Here is a 12,185-nt window from a genome sequence, read left to right as displayed (position 1 = left end):
ATCCCTTGCCTTCTGTGTTCAGGGCCAGCTCCGAGCTTCACCCAACATAGGAACCTCACTCCCATGCCCAGTGCAGGAAGAAGGCAGAGCCTGCTTAGCCCTGTTACTGAGAAGGACACAGCATGGGCTGGGAGGTTTCTTCCAAGCTGCGCAGTGGTGCTAAACAAAACCCAGGCATCCTGAGGCCCAAGGCTCTTCGCTACAGGCCAGCTGTATGGAGGGGTGAGGGTGGGCTGCAGCCACCCCTGTGGCTAGAATTCAGGAGAGCCATGAATGTCACTGACCTTTGGAGATTTAGCAATTCTTTCAATTATAAATGTAAACAACAAGCCATAGAGAATTAGCAGTCCTGAGCCTTGGCTTGAGGGGAAACCAGATGCTGTGCCCTCTGCCCAACTAGATCTGGGGAAGAGTCCTGGCCTCCTAGGTGACGAGTGGAGGTCCGTTTACCTCCGCCACTGTCCAGGCCCTCCTGGAGCTTGTCAAACTCCTCCATGTTGGATGAGCTCTGGTCCTCGTCCGAGTAGGAGCGATTGGCGTCGCCCTGGGAGACCGTCCCTCACATTGGAACAAAAGTCAGCTTAGCCCTTCCCTCCCTCCTGAATTTTTCAATGGGTGTTTTCACCACCCCCCATTTTACAGATGGGGAAACTGAGGCTCAGAAAATGGAAGTAAGAAGCTAACGAGGACCTAGGCCACAAACCCACATCTGCCTGATTGTAAGTGTCCCCAAAGCCTCAGAAAATGAAGGAGGCAGGATCCAGAATCCCAGATCTTGGGGACTTTAGGATCTCACAGATGGAGAAGCCTAGGCCTATACCCCTGGGGGAGAGGCAGGGATCCTAGATGCAGATCCCCCCCCCACTTGCATGCCTCCTGTGATGGGAAGCTCATCACCTCACTGGCAACCCCCTCCTCTGGAGACCTGTTGCCCGCTAGATGTTTGAATCGCAGTCCTCCTCCATCCAGACCACCCCCCGCCCAGTCTTGTGCAGGCCCCAAAGGGGTGCTTCCTCCACCAGGGCCACAGTCACCTCCGCCTGGAAGCCCTCCACCAGGATGGCCACCAGCAGGTTGAAGAGCACATAGTTGCCGAAGGTCATGAGGGCAACGAAGTAGAGGGAGGCCCAGGGGGAGGTGGAGGCCATGCCATTGTAGAGGACGACGTTCCAGTCCTCCTGGGTAAGGATCTGTGCAGGGAAGGGGGATGACAGCTCAGCCCCTGAGTATCTCCAGGCCCCCCAGCCCACTGGGTGCCCTAGGTGCAGGCACGCCGCAGCCCATGAGCACCTACAGCATCCTCTCACACACACTCGGGCACACCCAGGGTCCTCGAAAACCATGGCCCTAGCTGGGGGCAGAGCCGCAGAATCATGCACGTGCATGTGTGTGTGCGTGCGCGCACACACACACACACACACCCCTCTTCCTGCTGCCCAGCCCGCCCATACCCTCGAGGCCTATGTCACACACTCCTGCCCTGACACGTGCGCGACACGTGCGCCCCACGGACCGGTGCTCCCTCCTGGCTGCTCCCCAGCCCCACCCTCTCAGCACCGTATCCCACCACCCAGGGCACAAGCCCACCCTGCCTTCTCCCCTTGTTCCTTCTGCCCCCACCACACCTGTGTGTACACACCCACTCAACCATGGCCACAGTACACGTGAGGAAACAGTCTCAGGGAAGAATCCTAACCCCACAGTCTCAGGGCAGGAGCGAGGGGGTGGGGACGGGCACCGGGCAGTCAGTCCAGCTCCCAGAGCCAGCACTGCGCCAGCCTGGCCACTGGAGGCCGGGGTTGAGGGGCCTCCTTGTCAGGCCACTGCTCTCCCCTGGATTCTCTGAGGCTGGGGGCACCTCCAAAAAGTGATCCTGGGAGAACTCCCTTCCCCAGACACCCATGGACACATGCTGGGGCTCACCTGGAACACCGTGACAATGGCCCACAGCAGGGAGTCGAAGTTCTTCCGGTCAGGGACTGTGTCTCCCGTGTCCGTGCGGAGGCTGAATTTGCAGCCAAAGATGTGCATCCCAAGGATGCTGGGGGAGAGAGACAGAGGTGGCTCAAGGGACTCACACACACAGAGCTCTCTGCCCACCCACCTTGTTTCATTCTCAGAACAACCCACTAAGATGGGAGGGGACGGTGTTGGTCCCATTTTACAGACGTGAACATAGAGGCTCAGAGGGGCAGTACTCGCCCGGAGCCATAGGGGATTAAGTGATGGTGCCAGGATTCGTATCCAGGTTTGGGGTGTTGCCCGGAGAAGCTCAACCAGCCACACTCCCCCAGGTTTCTGCCCACGGGCCTGGCAGGCCCCGCAGGTGTGGCCCCAGGGTGGGCGGGGCTCACCTGAAGATGAAGATGAACAGCATGAGCAGCATGCAGAAGGTGGCCACGTTGTCCATGGTCTTCATGAGCACCACGAGCTGCCGCCGCAGCGCAGGCATGAAGCGCACGAGCTTGAGCACCCGCAGCAGCCGGAAGGTCCGCAGCACCGACAGCCCGCCGTCCGCCTGTCCCACGATCTCCCAGACGCTGCAGCCCGCCGGGCGGGGGTGGGCGGGGGAGAAAGGCAGGAAGGGTCAGAGCGAGGCCGGCAGGAGACGAGGGCAGAGGAAGAAGGAGAGGCCAGGTGGGCGGAGAGACGGACGGCTTCCATTCGTTCACTCATTCATCCAATGGGTATTGTTTCACAGGTCACTGCGGCTCGCGGCACCCTGAAGCCGGGGCTCTGAACCTGGATTCCATGGACCACCCCCCGCAAGAAGTCTATGGCGCATAAGTATCACTGACCTCTTTTTTGAGATTTAACGTTCTTTTGATTATGAACGTCAGCAACAAACAGCAGAGAATTAGCACTTCCTGTGACCTCGTGGCAGAGAATTAGCACTTCCTGTGGCCTCGTGGCCAATCGAAATCACTGACACTTTTCTACCACATGACAGCCGATACACGTGTTTCCAGATATTACTTATACTCATCCTCTCTTTGGAATGATGGTAGTCACGGACCCACTGCTGGATCTTGCTATTTAATGAATTAATCCAGAAGCACATACACTGCTAAATTACAAATTTTCAAATATTTTGATAACTGTATTTCAGTGTAATTGGCTTCCTTTGATCTTATGTACCTCATTTACCGGCTGGGGTCAGTGCATTAAGCCCCCCTCCCGCCCCGCTCTGTTTCTAGGCCACAGGCTATGGGGGCGGGACTGGGGGGGGGTTGACACCTGATGATGACAATGATGCTGTCGAAGATGTTGTAGGGGTTCCGCAGGTAGTCAAAGAGCCCGAAGGCAGCCAGCTTCAGCAGCATCTCCAGGGCGAACATGCTGGTGAAGACCACGTTGCAGATCTCCAGGATGTTGGTCAGCTCCTCGGGCTATGGGGGTGTTGGGGAAGGGAACGGGGACCCGGTCAGGCCAGAGGGCTGCCGGGATACCCATCAGCTCTAGAACCTCCGGGAAGGCCCGGCTCTGCCACCCCGGCTCCACGACCTGCAGGTCAGTGTCCTTGCCAGAGCTCCATCCTCCCCCTGCACTTGGCCTCAAGAAACCTACAACTCTGCCTCATCTCTGCTGTCTTGAGAGGTCCACTGAGATGGGAACACATGGGGCTAACCTTCCACCAAGTTGGCAATGATGCTGGTACTGCACACTAAGGGCCACATTATGATACCCATTTTACAGATAAGGAAACTAAGGCTCAGAAACAAGCCAGAGGTTACATGGCTAGACACAGAGCAAGGCAAGAAGGCAAACCAGTGGCTGCGGAAACCCCGTTTGCCCACGACCCTAACCCATTTTGGGAGCACGTGCAGGACCTGCCCTGTGCACTTCACAGGCATCATGTAACTTAGTCCCTCACGAGAGCCCATTATGCATATGAAGAAGCAGGTTCAGAGAAGGGCCAGTCCCCTGCCTGAGACTGCACAGTTAGTAAGGGGCAGAGCCAGGGTTTGAACCCAGGCAGCCTGGCTCCAAGTCTCCACCCTTAACCCCTGCCTGTGCAGACCTCCCTACACAGCCTTCCCCTCACCTCCTTCCTTCCTTAGCAATGGCCATCTCAGGATTGTGGGTGGCTGGAGACCATCTGCCCTGGGAAGGGAGGACAGAGACCGTGCACCTACTGTGTGCCACCACGGCTCTCAATCCACCTGACCACCTGGTCAGTGGGGCTTACTTCTCCCACTTCTCAGAGGAGGACACGAAGGCCCAGAGAGGTTAAGGGTCAAAGTCACCAGCTGCTCAGAGGGAGACTGGCCCCCCTGGCCGCAGACCCAACCTCTGCCCCTGGAGCTGTTTACTTGCTGGTTATTAGCAGTAGGTGACACCCCTGCAAGTGGGACCACCCAAGGAACCCCAGTGTATGAAACAGGCCACCCTGTTGGCCACGACTGGGGGTGGGGTTACAGGTCCTCCCCCCAACAGCCCGGGCCTCAGTTTCCTCATCCATAAAACGAGGGAATGGAGTAAGATGAGGGCCATACAAGGCTCCAGCCCCTTCTCTCCCTGCCCCTCCCCCAGCCCTGGCCCTGCCAGGACTGGTGAAGTGCCTGGTCTCTGCTCACCCTGAGCCAGCTTGTTCCCGCCTGAATCACAGAGAAGGGAAGGGCCATTTGTTAGGCCTGAACATGTGCCTGTGTTGAGCTCGACCCCAACACAGTTACTGACAGTCAATCTGTGAGGCCACTGTTAGCAACTCCATTTTACAGATGAGGAAACTGAGGCTCAGAGAAGGGAACTGCCTTGCTCAGAGCCACCCGGCAAGGCTGTGGCAGAGCCACCAAGTCAGACTCCAAACTGCTCTCCTGGTATCCACACCCACACCTCCCCAAACTCGTCCATCCATCATCCACTAGTTCATCACTGCATGCACTCCACAGGCCTCCCAAGCATCCGTCAGGGGCTGGGCTTGTGCTACCCAGGGCGGGCGGTGGTGAATGAATCAGCACATCCTTCCTGCCCTTGAGAAGTGCAGGCTCCGCTGGCAAAGCCCATCGTGCAAGTCAACAAACCACTCGGCGGTGATAAAAACGGGGAACTTGAGGGTGGTTTGGGGGAACAGGGCAGTGGAGTCAGGAGCAGCTTCCTATAGAAAGTGACATCTCAGGGAGACCTCAAAGCCGAGAGGGGGAGTGGGTGACAGGGAGAAGAGAAGGTTGTCCAGGCAAAGAGACCAGCCCGAACTCGGGCTGGGAGGCGCGAGAGTTCCCAGCATCAGCACCGCCCACCCCAGCCCAGCCACCCGCCCCCAACGCCCCACCCCGCACCGAGCAACAGGGCCTCAGGCACCTGACTTTGATTCCACTTGGGCCAAAAGGAGAAGAGAAAAAAATAACAACCCAGCCCTCCCGCTTCCCGCCTGGTGCCTGGGAAATCTAATAATACTGCCGGCTCCTCTCAAGGCCAGATAAAAGGAGAAGGCACCATTTCCATCTGTAATTACATCTGACTCACAAAATGGTCCCAAAAGGGGAGTGGGACCCTGAGAGAGGCCCCCAGTGGGGGAGGGGCTGCGGCCCGGCATCCCCGGCCGAGCCGGGGCCCAGACGCTCCTCAGAGCTACCAATTTCCTAGCCCCCCAAAACAGAGGTGAAAGATTTGGACGCTGACAGGCCGTAATGGCAGTCACCCTGCTCAGGGCCACACGCACTGCACACACACTCCCGCCCACCTGAAACAGATGCGGAGCCTGCAGCTCTGCTCTCCCCGAAAGGTAGGTCACCCACTTGCTCCCCTCCTCCCTCGCAAGAGCTGTTTCTCTAGTCGAGCGCACACCTGTTAATCTTTTTCTAATGGACCATCCATCACTCCTACGAGCATTTTTCTGAGAGAGACAGCGAGCAGGAGAGAGAGACTGACAAATACATAGTGAGTGAGAGACCAAAGGGGGTGGTATGTGGAGAGGGACAGGGCAGCCACGAGAGAGATGGAGAAAGAGAGACTCGAAAGAGAGGTGGACTGATAGACAGACAAATATAGACCCAGGGAGTGAGAAGCAAATGCAGGGTGTGGAGAGACAAGACAGAGAGAGAAAAACAGAGATAAACACATAATGAAAGACCAAGATCATGACACTGTGAGTCAGAGACAGAGCCAGAAAGTGAGAGAGAGCAGGCAGACAGACAGACAGACGGACAGGCAGAGACTGCAGAGAGGTGGCTGGAGATGGCAAAGGCCCACCCCATGGAAGAGGAGGTGCCGAAGGGCAGAAAAACCAGGTTAAGCCAGAGGCAAGAGGATAGAGGGCCGTTGAGGAGGGGCTGCAGCCTGAAGGTGAGGCCAGAAGCAGAGGGAGACGGGGCAGGGGCAGGGCCAGCTCATCCCTGCTGGACGCCAGGCTTGGGAGGCCCAGCTGCCCAGCCTCTGGCCACTTCTGCAGGGCCAGATAAGGGCCCAGCTGGACAGGGGTCTCTAAGCTGCCCCCAGGAACCCCTTGAGTCCAACATCATCCTCATGATAACAATGGCAGCTGGTGTTGAAACACCTCCCATGTGCCAGGCAGTGCTGAGCACTTTCCACGGATTATCCTGTCTAAGCTCAAATATTACCCTATAGTATCCACATTTTACAGCCAGGAAACCTGAGGCTCAGAGAGAAGTGACTGTCCCTGGCCACAGCCAGGCAGTGGTAAAATCCGACCTCAAACCCAGGTCTCCTCCCTCTGGCCCCCCCCACCTCCCCACGGCCCAGGTGCCCTCACCTGCACCACTCTTCTGACTTCAGGCTCCAGTTCAGCACGGACAGGTCACTGCCCTGCTTACAAGCCTTCCATGGCTCCCCACTGCCCTAAGGATAAAGCCAGTCTCAAGACCCTTCATGGTTTGACAGCCCCTGGCCTCTTGGGCTGTCTGCCCTGCCCCATGTGCACATCCTCCTTGAGGGCTCAGGGTCTTTCGTAGGAATGCCCATGCTCCTGCATCTGTCCCTTCTTTGTCTAATGAAATCCCAGTCGTCCTTCAGGATCCATCTCCAGTGCCATCACCTCCAGGAAGCCTTCCCCAACTGCAGTTCATGTTGGTGTCTCTCTCCCCTAAGTCCTCACAGAGCTGGAATGTCAGGTACTGAGCCACTCCATCTTCCTCTTCCCAGAGTCACCCCAGATCTGGCTTGGTAGTGACTTGCTGAGACTGCTGAAAAGAGAATAAAGCCTGACCCTCTCTTTGCTGTCCGACGTGGTGAGCATCCTCTAGCTCCAGGACAGCCTGGTACAGCTCCGGAGGAGTCATGGGCCGGGACGGGCGAATGCTGGGAGAGGGAGGGGCTGAGAGAGGCTGCTCCCAGGAGCAGTGCCTCCCCACACCCTCCCGTCGGCTTCCTGGAACCTCCAATTCAACCTCAGCATCTCAGCTTCTCACCGCATCACGCTGGGCAAGCCAGTCCGCCTCTCTGAGCCTCGGTTTCCCCATCTGCCCAGTGGGGACAAGACACTCACCCCGCCTGCCCTGGGGGCTGCCGAGGGGATCACACCGGTAAGATATGTGACAGCAAATGATGACAGAAATCTGGCTGCCCAAGCCGACCCCGCCCACCTGCCTGTCACGCAGCCTGTCACAGACTGTTCCGGGCCCACTCCCCTCCAGGGCTATGCTGACTTCTGCACCATCTGACCACCTCATGGGTCACACACAGGCCACTGCCTGGCTGACCCCCACTTTCCCCTGTCACCTCCTCCTAGGCCAGTCCCTGCAAGGAGTAGCTGTGGCCATGAGGAACCTGGTGACACTCCCTTGTGATTTTAGCAGCAGTGGCCACCTAAAGACCACAGGCACCCACAGTCTCACCTCTCATTCGAGCACCTGTGACCACAGAGGCCGGGGTGGCCCCACTTCACAGATGGAGCCGGAAAGCAATGCCCAGGCTCTGTCCTGCCCTCACCACCGGCCCCCCCGGGCCCCCACCCGGTGGCCACACCAACCTCCCTGCCGGCAGGGGCCGCCACGATGCCTCCCTCTGCGGTCACTTGCTCTGCGGGAGAGGGGCTGCGAGCGTTCACCGGCCTCTCCTCCAGCTCCCCCCTTTCTCCCTGCCCCCTGGCAGTCCTGGGCCGCCTCTCTCTGCAGGCAGCACCTCAGGGGCTGCTCAGAACAACCTCGGGGCGGAGGGCTTCCTGCCAGCAGCGTCTGGGAGCCAGGGGCGTGGAGCAGAACTTCCTGCGCCCCCCACAAGCAGGCCCTGCGCAGAGCTTGGCCAAACAATGGCTGCCGCTCAGAGCTGCGTTAAAGAGAGTATTTTTAAATTCTCCCTCCCCTCACTTTTTCCTTAATTAATAATTTTTTGAGGCTCCAGACGCCAGCTGGTAAACTTACCCCAAGGGCGGCGGTGTAAGGCTCCAACAAAAGATTCACAAATCCTTCTTAACGAGCGGGCGCCCACTATGCGCCAGGCTTCTTAATGCATCGAACCCTCCCAGCTACTCTGGGAGTAGGGGGTCTGTGTGCCCATTTCCAGATGGCGGACACTGGCCGAAGGAGGCCAAGTGACTTGCCCAAGGCCACCCTACCAGTCGACAGCAGAACCAGGGATGGAGCCCAGACCTGGAGCGGCAAATTGCAGCTCTCTGGCGGTGGTCTTCAGAGTGCGGCCGGGATTGGGGGGGGGGGGGGGGGGGGTTGTTAATACCTGTCTTGAGGATGGTTGTGAGGACTCAATACACCAGGCTGGCTCGCGGCCTGGCACTTGGTGCCAGGGAGCCAATCCCTATGACGGAAAGGGCACGAAGTTAGGGCACCTGCTTGTGGATGAGAAGGCCAGGGAGGATCCTTTGAAGGGGCAGAGAGCACCTGCTGAAGGCAACCCAGTGGGGGGACCAAGAGGGGTCCTACGGTGCCAGAGAGAAGAGGCTCCCCCGTCTGGAGGCTAGAAAGTTTGCCCTCTTCCCTGGTGGCGCAGTGGTTGAGAGTCCACCTGCCGATGCAGGGGACACGGGTTCGTGCCCCGGTCCGGGAAGATCCCACATGCTGCAGAGCGGCTGGGCCCGTGAGCCATGGCCGCTGAGCCTGTGCGTCCGGAGCCTGTGCCCCACAACGGGAGAGGTCACAGCAGCGAGAGGCCCGCGTACCGCAAAAAAAAAAAAAAAGAAAAGAAAGTTTGCCCAAAAGGACGTGGCAGAAGGAGTGAGGGGGGACAGGCCAGGCAGGAAGACCCTGAGGAGGCTTGGGCAGGGACCATAGCCTGGCCTGAGGCTGGGGCTGCGGAGAGAGGGAGAAGCTGGACCCAGAGGATGGAGCCACCCTGGCCACCGTGTTTGGCCATGGAGGGACGGCTGGGAAGGCAGGAACCAGCAGTACACTGGCAAACGGGCCTCTGAAAAATATAGCCCTGATTTGCAGCGTATGTCAATTTCCATGGTGTAAATACTCCCACCATGGCCAATTTCAAGCTACCAACTGTTTATAACGATGGGCTTGCAAAATCCTTGAGTATGAGAAAATTGGCTCTTGCCAGCTGGTTCCACAAGCCACTGGCAGGGATAGTGCTCAGGTCCTGGTGTAGCAGGACTGTGACAGGCGCCCTTGGTGCTGCCCCACCCAGAAGCTAGAGCCAGCACCCCAACAGTGCAGGTTCCCTGTGGGGCCTTCCCCGGGGATGCTGGGCCAGGCAAAGGCCAGAAGGCTGGACCCTAGGCGAGGGGGTCCAGCCTGCCTCTCTCACCAGCTTTACCCTGCAGAAAGCCTCCCCAGCCCTCCCCAGAGACACTTAGTTAAGCCGGAATAACTGGCAAACAGGCAGCTCCACGCAGAGTGTGGCGGCAGCCCCAGGGGCCGCATTTAAGTAAATTGAATGACGCCTGTGCCTGGTGAGCGAATGAAGAGGGAAGTGAGAGTGTGGCCCACACGGGACACAGTGGGGGAGGGGGGCTGCAGAAAGAGGGCCACGGGGAAGCCAAGGAGGCGTCGAAACCCTAAACTCTGCGGTGGTGTCAGTCTTGCCACACAAAGATGTGGGTTCAAATTCGGCCCCTGACTGGCTATGGGACCTTGGGCCAGTGACATCCCCTCCCTGGGCCTCAGGGTCGCCAACTGCCAGGTGGAGTGCCTCATAGGAAAGGGGTGCAGCTTAAGGGAGGGACCCCACCTAGCAGCTGGGGGAGAGTGGGAGGCAGAAAATGATGTTTTTCCAAATGGATCCAGGGCTGGACTTGTCCAGGCTGTCACCCGGGGTGTGACCTATGGATTGGGGACATCTGTGCGAACCCCCCAGAGCCCTCCATTCTGTGTCCCCACAAAGACCTTCTTGTACACATCCTCCCTGTGCTCCTGCTACTTCCCAGAAGCCATGCCCTCCTCCATGTGCTATCCCCCATTGGGGACCCTTTCTCTGAACTCATCTCACCTGTGAACCCCCAGCAGTACCCCCGATGGCCTAGGGGGCCTGGGACACACCAATCAACGCAGCCAACACCCTCCCTGCGCCCCACGCACCCAGAGCTGAAGACAGAAGAAACCACAGGTTTGGCCAAGAAGGGAGATGGGGGACAGCCTTCGCAGGGCACCCCTGGGGCCCCTCAGTGCCGTGGGGCTGTGGTGAGGCGGGGAGTAAGTGGGGGGCGTGAGGGGCAGGAGGGCGTCCCACCTGCGGAAGGTATCAATATGCCGCAGGTGGAGCACAAAGGGCCTTGAATATCAGTGGAAAAGTCTGAATTTTGTGCCAAGGTCAGCGGGGGCTCTGGAAGTTTGGGGGCAGGGGCGCTCCCAGCCTCTGGAAAGACCACTCCAGCCGTTTTGGAGAGAAGAGACGGGAGGGTCACATGGAGAGGCGACAAATGGAAGTTAGGAGTCTGCAGGGACTGGCGGGGGATGGGTTGTGGGGGACCTGGTGTCCACGCTGGGAGGCTCAGAGGGAAAAGAACCACATCCCCCTGTCCACACCCCAAGGGGCCATTCGGTCACTTGTTGACCCTGAGCTCCGCCCCCTCTGTGCCTGGCCCTGGGCTGGGCACTGAGGTCACGTGGCTGAAGGGGACGCAGGTCAGGGGAAGACAGACAGACGGCGGGCGTTCGACAGGCCCCCGTGGGCCCCGCCTCCCGACACTCGCCTGCTGGTGGTGCTCAATGCCCATGCTGACGGTGTTGACCAGGATGGCCATCATGATGCCCCGGTTGAAGTACTTGCTCTCCACGATGCCCCGCAGCTTGGCTCGCGTCTCCCGCCACACGTCTCCGCACAGCCAGGCAGCCCCGTCCGCCTGCCCCTCCTCGTCCTCCTTCTCCAGCTCCAAGGAGGCCCCATCCTCACCGCTCCGGGCCCCGTGCCCACCGGCCTCGTCCTCGCTGTCGTCCGAGCCCCCGGAGCCCGAGCCCTCCTGGCCCGAGTTGCTGCTGCCCAGGCCTGAGGGCGGCCGGCCCGCCTCGTGCTGGCAGCGGGGGCAGCTGGCGGGGTCGGAGGCCAGAATGGCAGAGACGGGCTGCACCAGCGTGTGGAGCGTCGAGTCCGGGGGGCTGTGTCGGGGGCACAGCTCTGGAAAAGAAGCCGAGGCTGGGGTTGGTGCCTCGGGTCCCGCAGGAGACGGCCCCCGCGCGCACTAGGCCCGGCCCAACCTGGGTTACCGCTCACGTGTGCCCACAGGATCTGCCTGGAAGCCGCCAGCCCTGCCTGGAGGCCAAGGGGCTCGTGGGTCCTGGGGAAACAGCTTCACCCTCTGGGCTTTGTTGGCTCCCGAGGAAAAGCTGCACCAGGAACACCCACACACCGGGGCCACGGGGCGGATCCTGTGGTTAATACGCGGGATAAGCCAAGAGCTGTGTCCTCGCCCTGTCACTTCCCGCCCCGTGGCCCCAGTCTGGTCACTGAAAGACCCTCCAGGAACCCCAGCCCCTCCCCACCGTCCTGCTTCATGATATCATGGAGCTTGGAAAACGGCTGAAAAGGCCATTGTGGAGGGTAGACACCCCTCAGAGGAAGCCAAGGTGGCCTCGGCATTCCTCAATTCTCCCGCCCCCGTGTGGGGGGCCTATCACCAAGGAGGAAGCGTGGAGCCAGGGCAGGGGCAAGCCCTTGCTCTAGAAGCACCACCCCTATGACTCCCCCCGACACAGCTGAGTCGGGGTTAACCCTGGGAGGGGGCAGGAGCTGTCATCCCCCCAGCTGCCCAGGGAGAGTGCGAGAAGCTGGGCCGGTCTTGGACCCACGTTCTGTGATCTGTGAACCATTTCAAAAGGGGTGTCAGAGAGGCT

At 59.4% G+C, this 12,185-nt stretch overlaps 1 protein-coding gene across 2 annotated transcripts in view; it reads right to left on the bottom strand.

Moving 5' to 3' along the window:
* The window catches only part of CACNA1I (calcium voltage-gated channel subunit alpha1 I), a 106,049-nt gene that overhangs the window by 27,768 nt on the left and 66,096 nt on the right, over positions 1-12,185 (bottom strand). For both annotated transcript variants that reach the window (XM_029206308.1, XM_029206309.1), the window contains exons 9-14: positions 11,048-11,469; positions 3,238-3,389; positions 2,355-2,540; positions 1,924-2,041; positions 1,035-1,190; positions 451-544 (exon numbers count right to left, since the gene is read on the bottom strand). In XM_029206308.1, the coding sequence (XP_029062141.1) occupies positions 451-544; positions 1,035-1,190; positions 1,924-2,041; positions 2,355-2,540; positions 3,238-3,389; positions 11,048-11,469 (1,128 nt within the window). The remainder of the gene's footprint in view (positions 1-450; positions 545-1,034; positions 1,191-1,923; positions 2,042-2,354; positions 2,541-3,237; positions 3,390-11,047; positions 11,470-12,185) is intronic.

This window comes from Monodon monoceros, unplaced genomic scaffold, assembly GCF_005190385.1.
Source record: "Monodon monoceros isolate NGI ecotype Baffin Bay Population unplaced genomic scaffold, NGI_Narwhal_1 Super_Scaffold_6, whole genome shotgun sequence".
NCBI lineage: Eukaryota > Metazoa > Chordata > Mammalia > Artiodactyla > Monodontidae > Monodon > Monodon monoceros.
This window is presented reverse-complemented; position numbering and strand designations above follow the sequence as displayed.